The 26126-nt window shown below is 38.2% G+C and overlaps 1 protein-coding gene across 2 annotated transcripts in view; it reads left to right on the plus strand.

Moving 5' to 3' along the window:
* The window catches only part of LOC139934745 (mannosylglucosyl-3-phosphoglycerate phosphatase-like), a 28533-nt gene extending 5512 nt beyond the window's left edge, over positions 1-23021 (plus strand). The window contains exons 2-17 of one of the 2 annotated variants that reach the window (XR_011785724.1): positions 2640-2860; positions 7389-7643; positions 8059-8145; positions 9293-9432; positions 10232-10357; positions 10913-11035; positions 12515-12683; positions 14171-14266; positions 14944-15111; positions 15677-15849; positions 16741-16943; positions 17858-18066; positions 18540-18742; positions 19492-19650; positions 20083-20349; positions 22496-23021. Coding sequence is in view for 1 of the 2 variants with exons in the window: in XM_071929137.1 (XP_071785238.1) it covers positions 2770-2860; positions 7389-7643; positions 8059-8145; positions 9293-9432; positions 10232-10357; positions 10913-11035; positions 12515-12683; positions 14171-14266; positions 14944-15111; positions 15677-15849; positions 16741-16943; positions 17858-18066; positions 18540-18742; positions 19492-19650; positions 20083-20295 (2415 nt within the window). In the remaining variant the exon portion in view is untranslated. Of the gene's footprint in view, positions 1-2639; positions 2861-7388; positions 7644-8058; positions 8146-9292; positions 9433-10231; positions 10358-10912; positions 11036-12514; positions 12684-14170; positions 14267-14943; positions 15112-15676; positions 15850-16740; positions 16944-17857; positions 18067-18539; positions 18743-19491; positions 19651-20082 lie in introns of both variants that reach the window. The other variant, XM_071929137.1, reaches the window with a different exon arrangement.
* The last annotated feature ends 3105 nt before the right edge of the window (positions 23022-26126 follow it).

Consider the following 26126-nt stretch of genomic DNA (forward strand, 5'->3'; position numbering starts at 1 on the left):
TTATTTTGCTTTTAAAGCAATGAATTACTGTACATCATCTGGGAATGTTTACATTATTAATATTACAGAATGATTTCAACAATTTTGACTTCATTTTTAAAAGGAGCAAATCCGGAAATCCTGGAGAGCATTACCTGTGTTTTTACTATGGCTGGCTAGTAACGAGTGACTATTTAAAGGGCGTTCTTTGTTTTCTTTTAGAAAGGGTAAGGGCGCCAAGGCATTTTCTCCTTGATAAAGGGCACCTTATGAGGAAGTTGTAAATTTCTACTGGAGCACTTTCAAGGGCAACAAGTACAGGCAATTGCCTTTGTTGCCTCCATGAAGTATCAGGCTTGAAAGGGTTTTGATACCTTTTGTAGATGAAGTTTTTGGCCGTGACATGAATCCCTACTCACTGTGAAGGAAGATGTATAATGCAGTTAATTTACCTGTAGAAGTTTCAGATTCATCTGTTTTCAGGGTTTTGAGAAAAAAAAAAGGTGGAAATCACAGAGCAATGTTTTCAGAAGAGTCACGTTGTATGCCAGGGGTCGAAATTGCCACTAGCCCGCTAGCCCGGGACTACCAGATTTACATCCGGGCTACTGATTTTTCTAGTTTGATAGCCCGACGGGCTAGTTGAATAATAATGCAAAAATCATCATCACAAACAATAACGAACTATGTTATTGGTGTATTGTAAAGTTTGAGCCGTGACCATGACATAACGTGGCTTTCGGGCTACCAAAATCTAATCAGGGCTACTAAAAATTATTGGTCACTAGCCCTGCTGACTACCATGGAAATACACTTAATTTCGACCCCTGTATGCTAAAATAATTGTTGTCTCACTGAGACAGAAACAACTACATGTATATTATTTGTGTGAGTGTTTTACTAATATTTCAAAAACAATCGCACCTCAGGAGGTGTCTACCACCGTTATTTAAACCCTTTGTACTGTCACTTTGCTGACTCAAAGCAAAAATTCTTATCAAAACCATCCATCATCATTGATGAAAAGGGTGTATTAGAAAATAATGGATGGGACATTGGGAGAGAATCAGTTAGAATTGACCGTTAAGAGGAAGCTAAATGTGTGAGTCTCACCTGCCTCTGGCCTGTAGTCTAGTGACATTTCGGGCCATGTAAGAGAATATGTGTTTGTTTGGAGAATGCTGTGCAAAAAACAATTATTTTGCTTTTAAAACAACAAACTCCTGTAAGTACATATACATGCAAATTTTTACTTAGAATGATTTAAAATAAGTCTAAATATCATGTGAGCATTTTTGACTTGCTTTTGTATGCCTGGCGTTATTCTTGACTTATGTTTCTAATATACATGTACCTAGTGACTGTGGGCTGTTTTTAAATGTTGTACTCTCAATGTGCTGACTCAAGGCAAAAATTCTCATCAGACAAAAAAACCCACCCCATCACCAATTGACCCCATCACCAATTGATGAAATGAAAAGGTTGGATTAAAAAGTAATGGATTGGACATCACAAGAGTTTAATCAGTTAGAGTTAGCCCTCAAGAGGAAGCTCGATGTGTGAGTCTCCATGGTGATGAGTGGGTCACTTCAAAGAACGAGGAAAAAGAATACCTTTGGAGGGGAGGATTGTGTTATAGAGCGGAGGGCTTCTTACTTCTTAGAGGAGATGAAGGGTCTTGGGGGGGGGGGGTGGAGTAGGATTTGCTGTGAGAGACTCCCAACAAGAGAAAGGGCTCAATTGTTTTGTGTTTTAGGTTGGCTTTTCAGCCTGTTTTAACACCTGGCCAAATTTCGTAGAGCTGCTTCAACAGAAATATATTACTTAACAACTGTCTGTTTTTTGGGGGCAGAAATTACACATAATAATATCAAAGTCTTATATAGCACACGTATGATCTACCAAGGACACCAGTCACAAATTGTACATGTGACATTGTAGTTTGTCTTGTAATCTTATTCTGGTGAGCATAATTTTGTTGTGTTTAAAAGCAGGAATTTGGTACTGATTTGAAATATTATTGGAATTCAGTCCCAATTGTACAGTTTACATGATTGGTTCATTTTATGTAAACTGTACAGTTGGGGCTGAATTAAACAAATATTCTCAAACAGTACAAAATTTCCTATGAATCTCTCCAGGTTTTTTGTATCGTACTCTTTTATTCATAGTTTTAGTTGGGGGGGGGGGGGCTGTCATTTGGACTACCTGTTTTAAATTTAAACAATTTGGACACCCAGTTTTAAATTTCCAGCAATTTTGGTTGTGTACTCGTATTTAGTGAGTTAAATCTTCTCTTTGTCCTTGTTCAAACCAAAGTTCAGTATCTATCTTTTTGCTATTTTCAATTTGGGTTTTGTAAACAGAATTCTAATAAGTAAACATGCTAAGCTGCAGGCTGTCTTGTGGAGTCTTCACCCAAAGTCAAGCCCGGAAACTTACACCCTTACATCAAATCTGACTCAAACAAAATGTTTTTGAAGATCAGCAGTCCTGATGGATTTTCAATCTGAATTTTTTTCTATGTCCATCATCATCCAAAGATGTCAATGTGCAAGTGTAATTTTGATAAAGAGTTCATCAGTTTGAAGATTTGTAGGCCTTAACCAGACATTGAAATACAGTTTTCTCAAGACTTTTTTATTCTCATTTATCTACAGGTGTCAACATGTAGTACACTATGTAGTTAAACAAAGATGACAACAGGCTGACGATGGTTAGATAGTTTGTGTACAATGTGCAGTACATGTTGAGTCTTGACTGTATAAAGTCTCTGCTGCCCGGGGTGGTATGGGATCAACCTGCTCACTGAGGTCAACTGCCGTCAAAGATCAAGAACAAGAGGTGGCTAGATGGAGGGGACACATTCTTTACGGAAATGGTAATAATATAGTTTTGTTTTTCAACCCTCACATACCGTTGTGTAAAAAAGGCACTAGGGTCGATTTCAAAAACTCTTCCTATAGGACTATAGTCCTAGGCAATGCTAAGAGATGGGACTAGTCCAGGCCTGTATGCTTCGTTTTTGAAAGGCGGCATGTTGCGCCACAGCACAGCACCTAGTAAACCATTACATGGTGCTATGTAAAAGGAGTAGATCTCATAATTCAAAAACCTAGTCCCACATACCTTGCAGGAAATACTGTATGTAACAGCGCTTTGAGACGCCCTTCGGGTATATAAAGCGCTATATAAGTATCAACTATTATTATTAAAGGGCACCCTATAAGGAAGTAATGTAGAAAAACTTCTACCAAAGCATTTCAAGGGCACCAAGGCAGTGACCAAGGGGCATGACGGCAGTCACCTTTATTTGTTGCCTCTGTGAAGTATCAGGCCTGCTAGTCTTAAGTTAAGCCCATTTATTGGTCCTATATGTAACTTCAGATAAGACTAGTCTTATCTTTTGTGAAATCGATCCCTGGACTTCTGTGGTAATTGTCAAAGAAAGACCAGTATTCTCACTTGGTGTATCCCAACATGCATTAAAATAACAACAAATCTGTGCACATTTTGGACTCAATTGGTCATCGAAGTTGAAAGTGAATTAATGAAACAAAAAATATTGAGATGTTTTCAAATTTTCACAAAATTCAAAGGGGGTAGGTAAAAGGCTGTGGACAACTTTTAATGGTATTTTTGGGGAAGAAAAATTCACTGGAGCAGAATTGGAACCAATGACTTCCAGAGTAACATGCCAGAATTCTATCAACTGAGCTTTCTAAACTGTAGCCCTATATATTTCATAGGGAGACCGTCAACATAAGGCTAGATTTGGTTTGTGCAAAATTTTACTCAATGTGGTTTTCAATTGAATAACATTTTTTTAACAGATGTTGACTTTTTTTTCTGGCAATTCCGTTGAGTATACTAACCCAAACCACAAGTGAGATAACCTTCTCTTAGTGCTTGCTAAAAAAAAATATTAAAAAAATAACATGATTAAAAATTCTGCATAAAGCTCTTTCTCATGAAGATTCTGGGGTGGATTTCACAAAGAGTTAGGTACTAATCTTATCTTGAGTTAGGACGAGTTACTAGCCCTAACTTAGGACTAGCTGTACCTTTTTGATATCTCTTTTAGAACTAGTCCTAAGTTAGGACTAGTACTAAAGGCCCGGTCCCACTGCAGCGACAACGATAACGATAACGACGCAAAGAGAACGCAGTCCATTGGTTGAATGAGCGTGTGTGTATTCTGCGTGGAGCAATTCAACCAATAGGATGCGTTCTCTTTGCATCTTGATTGTTATCGTTATTATTATCGCTGCAGTGTGACTCAGCCTTAACTCTTTGTGAAATCGACCCCTGGTCTTGTAAAATAATTTGTTTGGTTCAGTACACACTTTGAGTTAGAATGCCTGCAGGTGGTCTTGTTAAATTTTCTGCTACATTTGAGCCTAGAAACCCATGACATTGTATTTTTTTCAAGAAACAATGCACAGTGAAGTAGGTAATTGCTTACATTGTAGCATTTCATGCACGTTTACACAATTTTCTGCTGGCTGGGGGGGGGGGGGCAAGTATATTAATGTTTATAAATGATCTTGTCAATAGCCATTGAAGCTAAACGAATACCAATTGACTAATTTGTAGCCATCTCGTTAAGAGTCAATTCCAGACTTTAATTATTCATAATGGCACTTAAATTGGGAGAGGAGCCATGACTGTTACCATGGCAGCAATAGTAGTCAACAACAGTGGTTGTTGTCAACAACAGTTGTTTTATGGGAAATGGTGCATGCATTTGGAAACATACATGAATAATTTTATACGGTATACTATTCATTAACCCACACCTGTGACGTCATGCTATTGTTAAATCGCTCCATTATTTTGCACGAATGGCGCGATGGGTACATCTATTCACCCATTGTGCATAAAAGAGTTAGGGAATAAAGTAAATGAAGTCAATGACGCCATGGACCATATATTATTTTGTTTTTAATGGTTTTTAACACAGGTTAATAGAGCTACACATGTATTGCAAAATGATCGTTAACAATTTCCACAAGTGAACAGCTACATTATTAAATTATTATTTAGCTGAGATGTTAAAAAATAATTATAGAACTACAACAGTAATTTAAGCAGGTCTTAAAGTCAGATAAATCAAGTTCATTTTAACCAGTATTTTTGTTTTTTGTTTTTATTAATTCAAAATGCTTAATTTATCATACACAAACATGGGAAGTGAGTAAAGTCCCTAAAATTTAAGATTGCAAAGATACTTTTTTCAATTTCATCATAAAATAACAGGAATTCAACTGAAATTGTTGATCATAAAGGTAGCTTAAATTTGTTTATTAAAAACAAATCTGAAACTACAGGCTTGTACGCGGGTAGGTCACTTCTTTTATCTTCACCTTTTGGGTTTTTTGTAGACCGAGAAAGGCGGCTAAAACATCATCTGATGGTCTGTTTCTATCACTAACTTGTATAAATTTACTTAAAGTCAAGAAACAAAATCACTTATCTGCTGCCACTTTCGCTCCCGATCTATGATGCCACTATCGAAGGAACGAGCATATTCCTACATGTTGGTCTTCGTCCATTGTTCACACACCACCAGTGGTGTTCACTGGAGTGAACAAGCTTACGTAATACAAACAAACAATTGACTTAAAAATTAAACAATATCGCGCCATTCGTGCGAAATAATTCGTGCGATTTTAACAATAGCATGACGTCACAGGTGTGGGTTCAGTCGCATAATGCCCTCGGTGAACGCGCCATTCGTGGGTACGAATGGCCCTCGGGCTTCGCCCTCGGGCCATTCTTACCCACGAATGGCGCGCACCTCGGGCATTATCCTATACATAATAGGGTTTGCATAACAAGTGGGGTTAATGATGAATGATGACCCAATGTTAAATCCACTGGACTGTGGACAATGGGTTGGCCAATTAAAATTTCAGTCATGTATGATACATTTTTTTAAGGCAAAGTAAACTGTAAAAAATACTCTAAAACAAGTCTTATTGATATGGAGATTTCTTTTTCATAGAATAAAACTAACCTGTGCAGTAAATAAGATTAAAACAATCAAACGGTTCCAAAAAGGTACACTTTGCTTTTAAGGGTGATCAATAAGTTAGCCAGTTTATGAAGGGGAGTCAACATATAATATAAGAAGCCATGCATCAATTAAAAACTAGCCATTCTTGGTGTAAAGGCTAGTCGTAAAAATGGAAAAAAATTAACTAGTGTTATTTAATCAAATAGGCCTACAGTATTCCAATTATGATGCTGTAGCTTTTATTCCAATAAAACTAAACATTGGGCGAAAAGGAAAAAATATAAAATCAAATAATTTAATAAATTTCTAGTTTTATTTTTAGTGCAAGTAATGATTTAAGTTTTTTGTTCCTGAAAAAAAATCCAAGGAAAAAAAACATGATGTGTAAAAACTGTACACTGTTATAACTCCTTTTTGTGGGAAGACTTTTTAAAATAAAAACTGTCTAGCCCCAATTGTACAGGTATTCCAGTGCATTGATAACAAACACGGAATCGTGAACTACTTAGCTTACCATATTGTTAGTCATTAGGGTTGTCTGTGTGTCTATTTGACACCCTAACCAAATTGCCAAAACCTTGATAATTAAGAGTGGTTTGCAGTAATACCATATGAAATCTATTTTCAGTTTTACCTAACAACAGAGTCAAGCGTTCTCTTGAAGAGGATCAGAGCATACTGATCAAAACTTTGAGTTATTAATTAAGCTTGGGCGATATCACGATATCATCGAATATCGCGATATTAATTTGGAAACGATTCGATATCGGATCGATTTGGTTTTAATCGAAATATCGATATATCGCGATATATCGCGATATCGATTAAATATCGCAATATCACGATGTATTTGCTAGCTGAGACATCTTGCACCCCATAGGTTTGGAGTAAAACCAGAAGAATAGGTCAGTAGAACACCTCTCTTATGCTATGACTGTCTCTTCTACAACTTTCACTTGGAGTTTGAAGACTGATGATGTCAAATTTAATTAATCGCGATTATATAGAATGTCGCGATATATTGTCGGCGATATATCAAGAATAAAATAAATCGATATCGCCCAAGCTTATTATTAATCACCGATTCTTTTCAGAACCAACACTACTCAAAAGAGATTATCACATTGTGCTACCGCAAACCTCTCTTAGTAAATACTTCCATCGTGTAAAGTTTCAAACACTACCTTGAACCTCAGATTTGTAGACAAACCTCTCCAGCTTCAAAACTAACTTGAAAACTCATTTGTTCAGTCTTAGCTTTGAGTACTATCATTGGCAGAGTTTTTTCTATGCGCCAGGAATGTCTTTCTGACAGATATGGCGCAGTACAAATGTCCATTATAATTATTGCGATTATTATAAGTACACATTTTCATTTTTGAAAAAAAAGGTTTAGACGACTCGACGCCAAACCTCAGCCGCAAGTCTTCCTACCAGCGCAAGCTCTCGGCTGAAATCAAAGCAATGTACACCACCCATGCAACGGTAACCATAACCATCCTGCACTTCAACGATGTGTATAACGTAGAGCCAAAGGACAGGGAGCCAGTGGGTGGGGCGGCGCGCTTTGCTACGATCATCAAGAGTTTCCTGCCGGAGAACCCACTTGTCTTCTTCAGCGGAGACGCCCTGAATCCGTCCATCAGTAAGAATTGTTTTGTTTAACTTTTATCAAAATTGGCTAAAGGGAACGTAAACCTTTGATTGTTTAATCCTATATATCTTATACAATCAAAGTAACCCGTGAAAAGTTTCAAAAAGGTGGTCACTCTTTTGAGATTCGCCAAAAGTCTGGAGCGAATATGTCCACCCAGGAAGAATAACCCCTACAGGAACAATCATATCTCAGACTCAAAAAATGTTTGGGTAAAATCTGGTATCTTTTCACATAACCACTTCCTTCGAAGTAAAATGTTTCTCTAAATGCTTTATACTATATTGAAAGGTGCTGTTGAAGGCTTCTAACCAAAAGTTTTGTTCTTGCCCTTGGGAGGTAAAGGATGATTTTGAGGATTGTTTTTAGTCACTACTTTGATCTGTTTTGACTCATTTTTATGCAGTGAGTAACATCACAAGAGGTCAACACATGGTCCCAGTTTTGAATGCTATGAAAGTCAACACTGCAGTTTATGGCAACCACGACTTTGGTAATAAACAATAACAATAATCATTATATGACATGACAGTCATCATATTAAAGTTACAAATTTGTATTTTGTTGTTTTTTTTCATTCTCATTGCTGTCTTTCTTGTTATTGTGTGCTCCTTCTTTTTCTTCTTCTTTGTCTTTTACTGTCTAATTTAAACACCTCTTCCAAGAACTATCTTCCTAGATGTTTTGTTTTCTGCATTGATTATTTTCTCTTCATACCTACTTACACATAGAGGCAGCTAGCTCAATATTTGAGAATTCCTGGATTTCACTAACTTAGAACAATTAAGGAGCTTTGTGAAGGTACAAATGTAGGACTTAATACAACGCAGGAAAGTTTGAGTGTATTAAAGTTGAGAAGGTAGTGCATCTACTCTACCAGCCAGGCTCTTACTGGATGATACCCATGCCCTACGTAGGGCATGGGTATCATCCAGTAGGAGACTGGCTGGTAGAGCATCCCTAAGGACTGTGAAGGGGGTAACCTTGTTTCAGCCACACATGCCCCTGCAGCCGATTTCACAAAATGCTAGGATTAACTCGAGTAGGGCGAGTAACTAGTCCTAACTTAGGATTAATCTTAAGGTTTACATGCTACAGTGCAAGGTTGGGACTCGTTCTAAGTCCTAAGATTAATCTTAAGTTAGGAAGAGTTTGATGAAATCGACGGCAGGTGACAGTTACTTTGTGTCAAGAGCCCAAATCAGTTAAGTGGAGCCCTCATCTTTGAAGTGGCCGTTCGTGGCATTGTAATGTAAGGCCATCTCTAATACTAAGTATATATAGAAAAAGAATCCCAATTCCAAGAGATTTCAAATAAAAAAATCAATCAACTTCCAACTATTCCCCAGTGTGTTAGTCTTGCCTTGGGTTCAAAAGCTGTATGCTTCGTCAACCCAAAAACCTGAAAGTTGTCGGGCCCAAAAATTGACAATAACTGCTTCATCATAAAGAATTGTATAAATTCAATTATGTTAAGCCACAGTTATTAATTTGTACGCTTAACATAACAGCAGTGAAACTATAAATTTATGTATTTGTGTGAAAGAATACATTTTTGGTTTTATGAAAACTTTTTTATCAGAGATAGAAAACTGAAAGAAAAATATACTTATTTATTTATTTATTTGTTTCCCCTCAAGATTTTGGCGTGGATGAGCTTGAAGACATTGTCCGTGATACTAACTTCCCATGGATGATGAGCAACGTCATTGATAACTTTACTGGACAACCATTGGCTGATGGCTTGGTCACGCGCACAATCACGTGCCAGGGCAAGAAGGTGAGGCATTTTATTTAGCATCTTGGAATAATCCATAAGTTTCCCAAAATATTATTTGGTTTTACCCTTACACCAATGTGTGTACTCTAGTACTTTAATCTTTAGTGCTTTAGTCTGGAGATTCTGTTCAGCAGAGTGTCTGTCGTGACACTTTTGTCCCTGAGCAAGACACTTAACTATAATTGCTTCCCTCCACCCTAGGGTAAATGGGTACCTGTGAGGGCAGAGATGGTTTATGTGAATGAAGCTTGCAGTGCAGTTGTTTGTGTCCCTGAGCAAAGACACTTATAATAAATGCTTCTCTCCACCCAGGGGTAAATGGGTACCTGTGAGGGCAGAGATGGTTCTTGTGATTGATAATTGCTTAGAAGTACATACTAGTTGCACAGACTGTATTCTCTCCAGGAAGCCTAAATGGTTTCAGGAATAAATTACATGACCCAGTGACCAGGGTTAATAATGTTGGAAGCGCTTTGATATGCCCTTTGGGTGTGAAAAGCCCTGGTTATTGTATAACTTTATCCTCTGTACTTTCCCGAGTTCTGTGCAAAAAAAAATCGCATGCATACTGCTCCGGTGAGATTCAAACCCACGACTTTTTGCCATTCTAGAGCAGATGTCTTACCAACTAGACCACCAAGATTGCCCGGTAGCTCAAGGCAGTTTGAATCCTATATCTTAGCAGAGGGTACCTCTGGTACGTTAATTGAGAGGTCACAGGTTCAAGCCACTCTCCTAGTCAGTTTTTCTTTGTTCCCATAATTGTGTTAAGTGTGTGAAAATTGTTTTTCTTTATTAGATTGGATTAATTGGTCTAGTGGAAGAGGAGTGGCTCGTAACCTTAGCAACCATCGATAGAGAGAATCTTACATACATTGATTACGTCACACAAGGCAATAAACTTGCACGAGTCCTCAGGCAACAGGTAAGTGAAAAGTTTTTGCAGGAACTAGCGTACAAGTTTAAATGATTGTCAGTCTTTGCTTACAGGCAACCCGTCCTATGCAGTCTAGAAATAGAAACCATACCTACTTTCTTCTGGATGTAATTTTGTTGGGATTAGTAAGGCAGTGTTAGAAAAATATATCATGTTCTCCCAAAGTGTTCTCTGTGTATGCAGTGCAGTTGGTTGCCTCTAAGTTGCCTGTAAAAGCAAGTGTAAAGGAAAAAACACCAATAATCCAAGATTAAATCTTGTCCTTGACATTTACAAGGGATTCTGCAACCATTGAAAATTAAATCAATTAGAAATGACTTTAATGAGGCTGCTGACGTACAAAAACAACTTGGCTATGATGGTATTTATTCTTATGATGTTTAGCAGCAGGTCTTGCATCACTCAAAGCCATGGTTTTTGTTGCCCCGGTCTTTCCCTGCCCTTGACCCGTTCAGATATTGCCATATAAAAGCTACTATATATAAACCTCATCTGATCTTGCCCATTTGTAAATTGGACTGGAATTGATTGTATTCTTGATAGGGGGCTGATTATGTGATAGCTCTAACACACATGAGGATGCCTAATGATATACGACTAGCAGAGAATGTAGAGGATATTGACTTGATACTCGGAGGACACGACCACGATTATGAAGTCATTGAGGTAAATAACAGATTTGTAGTATTTTGCTTTTATCCCCTGACATTAGTATGTGATGCGATCTATAGTGCAGACACAAAATAACAAAACATTGGCAAGTTGGTTGGTTTTGAAGACTGTATTCTGAAGAGCAGGGCCCAGTTTCATGGCTTACAGCCGAATTTGGCATATAACAATCACCATTCTCTGTTTCTACTGATGTTCAAGTGCCAAATTTCTGCGTTACCTGTGTAAGCTTATTAACCTGGAGTACGCACAAGCAAACATTCCATGCTTACTCCTGAAATATGCTTCACGGTTCACGCTACTCCCTGCTTCCAGAACTGCAAATTCTTTGCTTACCTATAAGCGGAGCCATGAAATTTGGCCCAGATGTCTGAACCCTTAGACCATTGATTGTTCAGTCGGTGACGATTGAGGCCAGCTCAAATCCTGTAATTAACTGTGCCAGCAGGGTATTCGTTAATAAATTAATTTCACATCCACAAAAATCATTATCTCATGCTGGTTAGTAATGAAATATTCATCCCGTTATGATATTAATCTAACTGTACTTTGTTATACTTGGAGTTATTAAAAACACAAATTTATTCGTATCGATTTTAATGCTCTACGTCATACAGAGAAATATCTCTTTTTAAGGGCAGGGGTCGAATTCACAAAGAGTTAAGACTAGTCCTAACTTAGGACTTGTCCTAGGAGATATCAAAAACTTAAGGCTAGTCCAAAGTTAGGACAAGTAACTCTTCCTAACTCGAGATAAGACAAGTCTTAACTCTTTGTGAAATCCACCCAGATCTATGAATTTCAGCCCTGGCCTTAGGACATTGGCCACAGGATACAAAATTCAGATTTATTGGCCACAGTACAATGGACCTTACATTGAATTCATCCAGCCACCATCTTAGAGGTAAACCGACGATGAAACAATAAAAAATACGCACTGATGTTTATTAAAGGTGCACAGGATGGCCTATGAACAACCTCCTTTTGACGCTTAGGCGAGGGCGCCATACTAATTTAAAGCCATGTGCATAAGGTGTATTTTAGATAGGGGCAAAGATTGAAAGGACTCGTTATAGTATTTGCATTTGTGCAGAAGAACGGTTAATATATTGTGAAGAGTGGAACTTGCCCTGGGGTCAATGTCCTAAGTCCTGTAAATATACCATAGACCGTATTGAATATGACGTCACTGTTCAAATAACTGCCCTACAACATGGTGTCTGCGAGCTTGTGCTTGTGCGTGTGCATGCTTGTGCTGTAGAAATCAACCAGGAGCGATGCGTGCTGCATGTTTCTTTGATTTACGCGTTTGGATGCGCATACGGTTTGCTCTACAAGATGGCGATTTTCATAGCAGCAAAGGGGTTATACAATATGGTCTGTTGCACATGTGGCCAATGTTGGTCAGAGGGTGCAACTGTAAATAAGGACAAGGATTTGAGGTGACTCCTAATACAACATATCTTATTTGCGCAGAAGAATGGTACATATATCGTCAAGAGCGGTTCAGACTTTAGGACTCTATCCAGGCTAGAAGTGACCTTTACTGACTTTGACAGGACCAGTGTCAAGGTGGAGAAAATTGATATCACATCAGAGATTGAAGAAGACTCCGAGGTGAAAGAGATTGTCAGTGATTACCAGAGTAAGTCTTTTTTCTGTTTGGGGTGGGGTGTAGTCATTTCATTTCATATTCTGGTTGTGAAGCCAAGTACTCACAGAATAGGGAACTGAATTACTGTACAATCCAATAACCATGTAGAGAAGACAATGAAGGAAGTTTTAGTGTGCAGCTAATGTGTATTTTAACACCCCTTACCAATATTCTGCCTTTTCATTGGTTTAAAGCGCGTCGCATCATATGTCTTAGTTTTACTAGCCGGCGGCCGTGTGGTAGTGCATCGTTTGCCGTGTGATAGTGCACCGTTTGCCGTGTGATAGTCCGACGACTATCACACGGCGTGCAGTACCCAGACGTCTTTTCACCCACCTCGAACCCAATTAGTTGTGCATCTGTGTATCTGATATGCGCGTACGAATGTTACGTGTACGAAGATGATAAGAAGTCTGTTGGGGAGTAATAAAACAAATATTGACTGCTTTAACTCAAGCTATGGTTAAAACTACGACTCCCTTGGTGATCCCCCAGACCGTTCCATTTTCCTTAGCTGTGCTTTGGGAAAATAGAACGCTCCGGGGATAACCTTGGGAGTCGTAGTTTTAACCATATCACTCGAAGCAGTCAATATTTGTATACTACCAACCCTAGTACACAGAACCTACAGCTTTATGCCCCCATCTCATCCAAAGGACAAAGCAATTATGGTATTAAAGGAACACATTGCCTTGGATCGGTCGAGTTGGTCTTTGAAAAGCGTTTGTAATCGTTTTTTTATAGAATGCATATCGGTAGAAAGATGTTGTAAAAGTAGAATACAATGATTCACACAAACATGCCTCGAAATTGCACGGTTTCCTTTTACCTCGTCGACTAACACGGTCGGCCATTTATGGGAGTCAATTTTTTGACCCCCATAAATGGCCGACCGTGTTAGTTCGCACAGTAAGAGGAAAACCATGCAATTTCGCAGCAAACTTGTGTGGATCATTGTATTCTACTTTTAAAACATCTTTCCAACCATGCATATTATAAAAAACGTTTACAAACGCTTTTTATATACCAACTCGTCCGATCCAAGGCAACGTGTTCCTTTAAAGCATCTTGCTCAAAAATACAATTGTCATGACTGGGACTCGAACCCACACTCTGCTGATTAGAAATGCTTGAATCCAGTGCTCTAAACCACTCAGCCACAGCATGCCACTGGGCAGTCTGAAGAGCAGTTTATCAGAAATACAGGGTGAGTCAAAAAAAAAAGTTGACCGGGATTGGTGATGTTTTTCAAAACAAACAAGTGACACTCAAAAGTTCAGTCAAGTTTATATTCAACAATCACTCTCTCCTGCTTATTAAAAACAAAAATGGGGAAAAAATTAAAGAAATTGATCATTCCTAAGAGGAGTTATGTCTATTTTAGTCAGTGAAGGGTTTGGGTTTAGTTGAAATAAAACTTACACTGTATACTTTGGTTATTTCATGTTTCTTACTGTACTTTGTATATCCCAACACAGAGATTATCAACAAGGAATTAGAGGACAAATTAGGGACCCTTGAAGTGGACTTGGATGCAAGGTTCGCCTTGATCAGAACTCAGGAAACAAACATTGGTAGGTACAATTTATGTCTTGCAGTGACACTTCTGAAAAATTAAAAACCAATCCAAAATAATTGATATTATTGTAATTTGTTATTTATTTATTTATATTTATTTTGGGGCATATTTTTGACACTTCTGAAAAAAAGAAAAAAAAAGGGGGAAAAAAACTTACAAACCAACAATTATTTGGGGGCATATTAGTAGCGGTTAGTTTGCTTTAACATCATTGTAAAGGCTAAACATACATGTACGGTTATATTCTTCATCTCTTTAATGCAATTAACTGTTTTTTCAAAGACAAGAGTATCTTAAAAGCAAACTGTACCTTTTGTTTTTTAGACCATTTGATTGCTTTAATCCTATGCAAATGTACACAGCCAACAATCCAGAGCAAATATGTTCATGCAGGAAGAATAATCCCAGATAGAAACACACCATCTGAGAAGCGTTGTTCTAGACTCAAATTTTTGTGCATAAAAACTGGTGGTCTGGTGGTAAGACATCTGCTCTAGCAGTGCAAAGGTCCACGGGTTCGATTCCCGCCCGCGTGATTTGCTTGTGGATTGTGGTGCCTGGGTGACAGTTAAGTGCAGCCCTCGCCTTGAAGTGATCGTCTGTGGCCTTTCGAGTAAGGCGTCTTCTGTCATAAAATATACATTTATATACACAACAAATTGTGTTTTGCAGGTAACTTTGTGACTGACATTATGCTGGCGACCAGCAATGCAGACATAGCGTTACTGAACTCAGGAACGTTTCGATCAGACACCATCCACCAGGCTGGGGACTTCAAGAAGAGAGATTTAATGTGTCTGCTTCCAATGATAGACGTCTTAGTCGTCCTTCAAATAACAGGTATCAATCAGAATTTATAAGCGGTACTGAGAGGTCTACTGAGTTCCCGAAATCTACTCCGCGGCAGTAAACTAAAATAGCAATACAAGTTGTCAAAAGAACACACAGCAAAGTAGATATCATATGGTGTTAAAAAATATATATATTTATATTTTCCTATGCAATCACGCAGACATATTAATGTCAAGATAGATTCTTTCTCTGATTTGCACAATTTTAACTTTATAGCGTGTACGTCATGTGACCTGCTCCAAACTAATTGTAAGTCAGCATCACAGGAAAGCTCCAATAAAGAAATTCAGACTTTGGCTGCCAAAACTCAGAAATTATTTGGGGCAGCACTGCTGGTTTGTAAATGATCCAATTAAAAGATTGGGGTCCACTATTTGGATAAGGAATTGCATTTAGATAACAGGTGTGAGTTGGTAAAGATGAAAAACATGTATTATTCTGGCCTCTTTCTTGAATGGAGCTTTAAATCAATGAGAATCTCTGCCATGATATTCTTCCCTTTTAAAACTGATTTCTGACTTTTTGCGTGTTGTTATTTTTTTTTTTTTTACAGGTGTGCAGTTGTGGCAAACTTTGGAGAATGGCGTCTCCCAGCATCCAAAGAAAGAGGGCCGCTTCCCTCAAGTCAGCGGGATAAAGTTCGGATTCGATCCTAATGCAGAACCTGGCTGTAGAATCGATCCTTACTCAATCAGTATTGGGGATCAACCAATCTCACCGAGTAAGGTAGGATCCTTGTTAAATTGACTGAAGACGACTCTGGGCTGACAGAAAATTCTGACCTGAGGATGTATTTGCTTACAGACAAAATGAGCGTTACTAACATGGCAGTGCTCCAAATAAAACCGGACCACAGACTCGAGGCCAGTGGTTTTAGCTTTGGGCTCATTAAGCCCGGTTCATACTTCTTGCGGATGCGAAGCAAATTTGACGTCACAACCCCCTTTCGCAGCGATATTCGTAATTGAGTCGAACAGAGCTCAACTGCTGCTAATTGTTCATTGCGAATTTGTGACGTCAACATTCGCTTCCTATTCGCATTCACAGGAAGTATGATCGGGCTTTACCAGACAAGCTCGTTGGTCACGTGTTTTCCAGTTCTATTCAATAATACATGTAACATTGTGTTTCATTGTGTAATAAGCTGGATTCGAACCAGGGCCCAAAGAAACCATGACAGACCAGATCTTCATAAACATTTGCACGCGCGTCACACGCGGCGACTGATGCCATGCTCACCATGTTGGTGGGCAGTTAGGTTTACGTGTGTTAACGCCGCGTCGCCTAAAACGCGCACTTCACTGCATAACGCAGTTATATATGAAAACGCACAGTGAAATTGCCCACCAGTATGGCGCATTGAAGATTTTTCTGATGATGACGTCAGGTGAAATGGGTTAATAGCCCCAAAATGTGGAATAAGCTTCTTACCCAGATCAGAAATGCCAGCTCACTCGCCTTATTCAAGACACTCCTTAAAGCTCACGTTCCAGCAGGCTTAACTAACCATTCAACTGTGCCCCAGTGCCTTAGAACAAACTCTTGATTTTGGCGCTCTACAAAATGACTTTTGATTGATTGATTGATTGATTGTCACAACCTTGTCTTTCATCACAGGTGTACAGACTGTGTACAAAGGACTACATAGCCCAGGGTAAAGATGGCTACGACACCCTTAGGGTTTGTAGACAGCTCTCATCAGCAGAGGAAGGTCCCGTCCTCTCCACCGTCGTCCAGAATCATTTCCTCTCCATCAACATAGTCAAGGGGCTCAAGCCGTGTCACTCGGGACATAGACAAAGCCTTATTAGTCTCAGCAGGTATGTTAGAGTAGAAGAGTCAGTCTATCAGTCAACAACAACAATCCCAACAAACATCGGATTCAAACTGCCTCTAGCTACCGGGCAACCTCGGTAGTCTAGTTGGTAAGACACTGCTCTAGAATTGCAAGGGTTGTGGGTTCGAATCCGAACCGAGAAACATGCCTGTGATATTTTTTCACAGGACTCGGGGAAAGTACTGAGTATACAGTGCTAACACACATCGGTGTATGGGTAAAACCAAAATTAATATTCTTTATCCCGATGCAAATTTAACATCTCTTATAACAACAATCCTGGACAAATTACCAGGGTCATGTGAAACTAAACATACCCCTTCCCCATGGACATCAACCATAGTGCAGGCCATTTAATATGTTCCACAGCTGTGAGAGAACATATTACCCCATCCCTAATAGGGAACTTTTGCTACCATTTCAAGATTGCTTTTTTAAAATGCTCCTTGATATGTTTCCTGGGGTGGATTTCACAAAGAGTTAGGACTAGTCTTATCTCGAGTTAGGACCAGTTACTCGTCCTAACTTTTAAGGACTATCCATGCAATTTGTATATCTCCTAGGACTAGTCCTAACCTAACTCTTTGTGAAATCGACCCCAGTTTACTGTCACATTACACTCATCCACTAGTTCTTCGGTCCACACTTGACATCATTCGCCCCGAGCAAACAAAGTTCTAGGTCAAAAAGCTTCCAGTGTAGCTGGGCAAATGATTTGGAACAATCTTCCTACTGTCATTAGGGAATCTGTTACTTTATCTACTTTTCGTAAAAGACTCACCTATTTCCATGTTAATTGCTTTTAAGTGCACTATGATCTTGATGGAATAGCACCTTGTAACTTTTAATTGTTATGATAATTGTTAATAACAATGTCACATTATGTATCTCTTGCAGGCGTCACAGTCTACTACGGCAGGCAAACTTAGACCTGGCAGAGAGAGCTCAGTGCACTGTGGATCCCGCAGTGGAAGGACGTATCTTCCATCTCCCAGACGAACAGCGCCCTCTGGTAAAAGAACGTCAGTCGCAGTTCCTACAAGCGTACAAGGAAGAAGTGGAAATGCAACTCACCAACAACAATAACTCTCAAATGTGTCAAACTGGTAGGTTAGAAGTCTCTCATAATATAGGCATTTTTGGGGGTTGAACGAAGATAAATTGACTAGAGTGAGTTTTGTACCAGAACCTTGGGATTAATGAACCAGCGCTCAACCAACTGAGCTGTCTAGCCCTATGTTGGTGGTCCCCCAGCTGCCGCTTCACAAGTTGTATTGTAACTTGGGTGTGATCCCTCCCTACCATTGCTACACGGCAGCCGAGAGTTATATGGCTTCTGACTGGCACACCTGAAAATAAAAGATATTGACAAAATAGGGAGACCGCCAACATAGGGTTAGAAGGTTAGAAGGCTAAAAGTTGGTAGAACGCCGATATGTTATCTGAAGGTCAATGGTCCAGTTCCCGCTCTGGTCAATTTGTTGTTGTTCAACCCCGAATCAATTGTATAAAATCTTGTACAATTCATCTAATGATAACTTACTCTACATTTTGTTTTCTTCTTTAATTTTCTAACCAGCCGAAGACTCCTACCCCCAAACCCTGTCGAACCGGATCCCGGAGGTAATAGTTTCTGATGCAACGTTTTCATCACCAAGTCCAGATGACGATGGTGACGATGACGATGAGATAGCGTCACCTTCCTCCTCGTTTGTTTCTATATTTGATGATGAGGACATGAGATGTTTGTGGGGAGCTGTACAGAAAGATGATTTAGCTCAGGTACTATGCTATTTCTAAAGTTTATGGGTGAGCGGTTCAGTTCTGGGCCCAATTTCAAAGAGTGCTTAAGCGCAAAAAGTTAATATTGTGTTTGAAAAAGCCTTTTGAGCGCACGGCAGCTCGGGCTGTATACTCCCCACGGATATGAGAAAGATTACAGGAATGTTGTTGGCCCAATGAAAGCGCAACGAGACGTTACTGAACATAATGTGCTTCATAAGCACTAGCTTTTATTTATTACTTATTAAAGTAGATTTTTGGACTGTGCATAGTGGGTAGAACAATCTTGAAGACCAATGATTGCAGTGACACCATGGCCCAATTTCATAGAGCTGCTTAAGCACAAAATTTTGCTTAAGCAAAAAATTCATTGCTTAGTAAAAACAGATTACCGGCCAAGACTCCACTCAATTGTTATGCTAAGTAAACAACAGCTAAATACTAGTCATAAGCAATGTATATGGCATGAAATTTTGGCCAGTAACATGTGTAAAATAAGCGAGCTATTTTTGTGCTTAAGCAATTTTTTTGCTTATAAAAGCAGCTCTATGAAATTGGCCCCATGTCTTTTTTGAGCCATTAAAGGTTCTGAACAGAACCAGTGATGCTCTGATCATCTTCATTTGACTCTATCATCAATCAGAGCATAGTGAAGATGAGCGGATGGAAATGTTGAGATGTTAGAACATACCACCACAGCTCCTCAAAAGAGAAATTCTAAGTATTTTGTCGGATATTTTTGTCAATAGGTGAAACGTCTACACATTGACCAGTGTGTCAGCTTGGGTTTCAAGTATAGGCAGACGTCAGCATTACATGAAGCTGTGCATCATGACGCAATGAGCGTGGCAGAATATTTATTACAAGAGGCTAAGATTGATCCAGATATTAGAGATGAGATATCACAGGTTGGTTATTTATTACAAATTTAAGAGGGAAAATCCGCAAGGAGTTTTGCTCAAAATATTGATTGGACTAGATGCTTTAAACAAATAATGCAAATCTGGTGTTGGCATATTATTGTATCAGCTATAACTGAACTCAAACTTGTAACATACGACAAGAAGTGAAAATAAAACAAGATACTGGTTCGGCAATGTCCTCAGGAAACCAACAAATCACCAGTGTGCAACCATCTTAACCTAGCAGCCCAAAAGCTGAAGGAAGTTGGTAGACTGAAAACAACTTAAAAAGGAACGATCGAGAAGGAAAGAATTCAGACTGCGTTTAACTCATGGAATATCACTAGTGTACTGCCAAAGTTTAATGATTGAAATGGTTGACATTTTCATCGAACGTTTTTTCATTGGAACTTATCTTTTTATCTACAACACACTTAGAACACGCCGTTGATGCTTGCTGTGATGGACAACAACCACAGGATGGCCCAGCTCCTTCTCCAGAATTCAGCAACTCTGCACCTCGCTAACCAGGAGGGAATGTGTGCCAAAGACTTCTTGCCAGAGAACTCCTCAAGTCAGTTGAAGAGCCTTCTCAAAGACCAAGACAGCAACAGTGTACATCAAGCTGCCAGTAACGGTGGCATGTTGTAGACATTTTCTGGCCTGATATTTCTATCTTATATACTGTAAGGACATCTGTATGAGGTAAGATTGTATTTCTATTTGAACTTTTCAATGGGCACCAAGGCAATGAGCAGGAGAATGGAGGCCGTTGCCATCATTGCCTATAAAAAGTTTGTTCTTTGCAGGGCATACTTCTATCTTGTATGTGCCGGGGCAGTATTGGATTTCTATTCATTTCAATGGGCACCAAGGTAATGGAGAATGGAGGCTGTTGCCATCATTGCCTATAAAAAGTTTGTTCCCGTGCAGGGCATACTTCTATCTTGTATGTGCCGGGGCAGTATTGGATTTCTATTCATTTCAACGGGCACCAAGGTAATGGAGAATGGAGGCTGTTGCTTCCATTGCCTATATGAAGTATCAGGCCTGGGGTGGGTTTCACAAAGAGTTAGGACTAGTCTTATCTCGAGCTAGGACCAGTTACTCATCCTAACTTAGGACTATCCATGCAATTTGTATATCTCCTAGGACTAGTCCTAACTTTTTGTGAAATCGACCCCTGGACTAGTACACTTGTTTTGGGGTGCAACATGTACATCAACAAAGACAGTTACCTCATGGCCCAACAAATTTTATCATGAAGTGTTTTCCTTCCATAAGCGAGTACCTTTTAAAGCCATTGGACCCTTTCGGTAAACAGTATTGTCCAAGTCCCACACTTCGTGTATCACAACTTATATATAAAATAACTATCCTGTGGAAATTTAGGCTCAATCGGACATCAGAGTCAGGAAAAAATAATGGGAAAACCCACTCCTGTTTTCGCGCGTTTCGCCGTGTCATGACATGTATTTATAACAAATCCGTAATTCTCGTTAACGAGAATTTATATTGTTTTACCGTTTTCTCAAAAAGTAAAGCATTTCATGGACTAATATTTCAAGAGAAGTCTTTCACCATTACCTTCTGTAAACCCTGTAAATTATTTGTAAATCTGTGAACTTTTTTTTTTTTTTTTCTGTACCGAAAGGGTCCAATGGCTTTAAGGATCATTTATTTATATATTAAGTTTTCATGTCCATGCAGCTTTCAAAAAATTTATCAAATGGCAATAATACACAAAAGATACTATCTTAGAGTGTGGTTAAATTTTTCAGTCCAGTGAAAAGTTTTAAAGTGGAAGATTGTTGGTCCTGTAGAGATGTTTCAGAAAGTTAAGCCCCTAGTAATTGCTTAGTTTGTTCATTACTGTGGTATTTTTGACATACACAAACCCTGGTATTAATTGCTGATTAAAAATCTGTTAACTGAGAGCAAAAGAAACCTGGGCCTAATTTCATGGTGCTACTTACTGCAGAATTACAGCTGATCTTGGGGATCAATCACAGCTAAGCGTTTCTACTAGACAGCTTCGTTTTACAAACACCATGTTCCTCAATATTCCTTGTTATAATTTTAGTTTTATTAGACTTTACACTGGCAAAACAAATATAAATATACAAGCTGATACATAAAGATAAGAAACAAAGAAGCAAAATAGCTAAAAAATACCAAGCCAGTGAGTGGCGAGGAGGAACAGGTGATCAGCGCCTCTGCAAAGCCATCCTGCCACAAAGAATGTCCCCTAAAAATAATACCCACACACTAAACACACTTTGGGAGACCGTTCTTTTTCACACGCTGGACCATCTATTTGGAATGCTCTTCCAAGGTAGACACTCTTTCCAGCTACAAAACTAACTTAAAATCTCACTTGTTCAGTCTTGGGCTTAAAGACACTGGACACTATTGGTAATTGTCAAAGACCAGTCTTCTCACATGTTGTATCTCAACATATGCATGCAATAACACACCTTTGTAAATTTGAGCTCAGTCGGTCTTCGAAGTTGCGAGATATTAATGAAAGGAAAAAACACCCTTGTCACGCCATAGTCACACGAAGTTGTGTGCTTTCAGATGCTTGATTTCGAGACCTCAAATTCTAAATCTGAGGTCTCAAACTAAAATTTGTGGAAAATTACTTCTTTGTCAAAAATTACGTCACTTCATAGGGAGCCGTTTCTCACATTGTTTTGTATGAAAATAATTATTTTGAGTAATTACCAGTAGTGTCCACTGCCTTTTAAGAGAACAGTCATCAGCAGAGTTCCTTTTCTATGCGCCGGGAGTGTCTTTCTGACGGATATAGCGCACTACAAATGTTCCACTATTATTATTTCTGAACTAGGCTTACAGCTCGTAGAATTACATACTTTAAAGGGTGCTGACAGCACAGAAGTCTGCAGTAAGCATGCGCCATGAGAGTGGGCCCAGATGTCCAAAACTAGGGTTTGTGTGAAAATGGGCTGTAAGGGTAATGTATTGTATAGTCAGTTTAATGTTAATGCAGATTCTCCCCCTAAAAATTAAAATTAAAAAGGGTATCTTTGTTATACAATCTGTCCGTGAAGGCTTGACTAAACTGTAATTGTTAGAAACAGTTGTTTTATTCTCTGGCATTTCTCGGTGTTTCGACATTTAAAGGGTCTATGTAACTTTTGTAGGACAAAAAACACAATGTCCACAGATTTACACTTAACTTACACAGTTTGAAGACAATGATAGTAGAAAGCTTCCCTGAAAATATTACGTGCTAAGGTGCTGTAGTTTTTGGGAAATGAGTAAAACAATGTCATGAAAATAATTTTCGTCTCATGAGACGAAAATTATTTTAGTCTTTTACAAACGTATTTTCATGACATTGTTTTACTCATTTCTCAAAAACTACAGCACCTCAGTAAGTAATATTTGAAGGGAAGCTTTCCACTATCATTATCTTCAAACCCTGTAAGTTTAATGTAAATCTATGGTCATTTTGAAAAAGTACCCAAATCCTTTAAGCCAAGATGGTATCATTATGGGATTTTAACAGTATTAAAGCATAGATTATGCTCTTTTTAAAACCTAAATGACCTGGGTCAACAAATGACTCATATTGCTTGGTAACACAGTGAGGTATTGTTATTCAATTGACAAATTCAAGACTGACAGACTTTTGAACTCATTGTAACTATGAAGTAATTTTTTTGCAATGTTTTTTTTTTCACATATCAGCGCCGCATATACATGTAGATATAAAACAGAAGTGCCTTATTGTGGGAGTGCCTTTTAACTTGTAATTTGAGTTTACATTTGATGAAGTAACTCATTGAGTGCCTTTGATTTGTATTCACCCTCTCACCGAGGGGGTTATTTGCTCCTTTGTTCATTAGAAACTTATCAACAGCAAATTGTTTAGAAGAGTTTGCGGTAACACCATGTACATGTACATGTATTAACAATCTCTAAATGAGTTGGGGTGGTTCTGATTAGAACCGTCGGGTTAACTCGACGTTTCGATCAGTATGCTCTGATCGTCTTCTGGAGAATGCTGGACTCTGATGCTGCATGCTGCTTAAGTACTAGGCGGTGGATCAGCCGTGATGCACGAAGGCGGGCTTGAAGGCGGAGTCCTTGAGGCATCAGGTTTGAGTCTCGGCAAACTGCTCCGTTGCCTTTTTGTCGGTTTTTGTTCATGCAAAGTTCTTGGTATTGACCCATTTCACCTGACGTCATCATCAGAAAAATTTGGAATGCGCCAAACTGGTGGGCGTTTTCACTGTGCGTTTTTATATACAACTCTATGCTGTGCGTTTTGCAGGAAAGTGCACATTTTATGGGACGCAGCGTTAATATATGCAAACCTAACTGCTCACCAACATGGTGAGCGTGGCATCAGTCGCCGCGTGTGACGCACGTGCAAGGGGTCAATAGTATACTATCCTGTTATTTGGCACAAGTTTTTCATTCGCTGACAATGTTTACTTCATCAGTTTCAATATTTCCCACCCTAGTGATTTTCCTGCGGATTTTTTCCTTTTAGTAAGCACTGAGTATTTAATGCTTCATACACATCGGTGTATAAGGGTAAAAACCAAATTGTATTCATTTTTTATTGAGCCTTTTTTTTTTCTTTTTTCTTCATTTGAATAACGTTATTTTTTTAGTATTATCTCTGTATTTTATTATTTATTCAAATAAATGCACACATGTATTGACGCTCGAGGCTAGTTTATATTATATTTTATGAAACTCTTTATTTTATATAACTTTCACTGTTGTAAATTGCAGGGTACATTTGAATATTTTGTTTTCTTCATAACTTACTCTGTTCCTTGAAACTAAAAAAATTATTTTTTTTTTTTTTAAACAAAGACATTATAATTATAAAGACCAACGTTATTACCATGTTGTTATTTTTCAGCACTATTGTATTCTGGGTGTATTATTTATTGATATTTTGTTTGTACACCTTTTTGTAGTTGTGCTCAATATAATATGTAAATATGTTTAAAATCTTTGTAGAATATTTTGGGTGATTTTCATCTTTCACTATGGTGCCTTTAAAATAGCAATACTCTAATGGTGGAATTATTTTCTGAATTGGTTTCATACAACGAAACAGTATTAAGTGTTGGGTCTGAACTTTGATAGTATTTCAGACGTATACATTTCGCTGGAGAGTTGGTATTGGTTAGTCATGATATTCCTCCTATTTGATTCTGGTTTAAAATATTTATTTTTGTTAATGTTTTATTTTTTCTATGGGGAGGGCCTTAATATACAAATCTGCAAATTTGTTATTAAAGGAAAGGTATACCTTTGATTTTTTTTTAACCGTTTGAATGTTTTAATTGGTGAATTATAACATTTTGCCCTAAAATGCACAAGGCTATGCACAAGGCTATATATATATATACAATGTATAGCCTTTGTGAATTTATCAAATTTTGTCTTAAAATGCACAAGGCCTTGTGAATTTATCAAATTTTGTCTTAAGATGCACAAGGCTATATTATAGCCTTGTGAATTTATCAAATTTTTCCCTGAAATGCACAAGGCATTGTGAGTTTATCAAATTTTGTCTCAAAATGCACAAGGCTGCCTTATGAATTTTAAACAAAATTGGATGACAAACACCATGTATGTAAATCAAACCTTGTACTCGGACAGTGTATTCCTTTTTTCCTTGCGTCCGTCAAAGTCCATTTTCATTACATGAAATGAGGAATAACCTCTTGCCAGGTTGTTTGGGGGTAAGTAGTTAAAGTAGAATATCGCTGATTGGTGGTAATTTGGGAACATCAAATTATACATAAAATTTAATATTTCACACTTACACACTTTTTAATCCAATCAACCTGTTTTTTTAATATATTATTGTATAATGATCCCAGAACTCAACAGTATTGTACATTTTTGATGATTTATTAAACAATGGCTTAAAGGAACACGTTGCCTTGGATCGGAAAAATTGTTCTAATAAAAGCATTTGAAACCGTTCTTTATGAAATGCATATGGTTAGAAAGATATTTTAAAAGTAGAATATAATGATCCACACAAGTATCACTCAAAATTGCACGGTTTTCCTTTCACGTTGCGAACTACCACGAGTTGGTCTATTAATATCACCGTCGGCCATTTATGGGAGTTACAATTTTGACTCCCATAAATGGCCGACCGTGTTAGTCGCTGAGGTAAAAAGAAAACCACGCAATTTCGAGGCATATGTGTGTAGATCATTGTCTTCTATTTTAATAATATCTTTCTAACCATATGCATTTTATAACATACGGTTACAGAACGTTTTTCAAAGACCCAACTCAACCGATCCAAGGTAACGTGTTCCTTTAAATACTGCATCTTTGCATTAACATGTTTGGTATTGCAGCTGTGACACGGTTGCATTAATAATGTTTTTTTTTAAAAGAGCAGTTTGTAGAAGTAAAGATGTGCATTCATTTATCAAAATAGTTCATTATTTATTCCAACTTGTGCA

This window comes from Asterias amurensis, chromosome 3 (genome assembly GCF_032118995.1).
Source record: "Asterias amurensis chromosome 3, ASM3211899v1".
In the NCBI taxonomy this organism is placed as follows: Eukaryota; Metazoa; Echinodermata; class Asteroidea; order Forcipulatida; family Asteriidae; genus Asterias; species Asterias amurensis.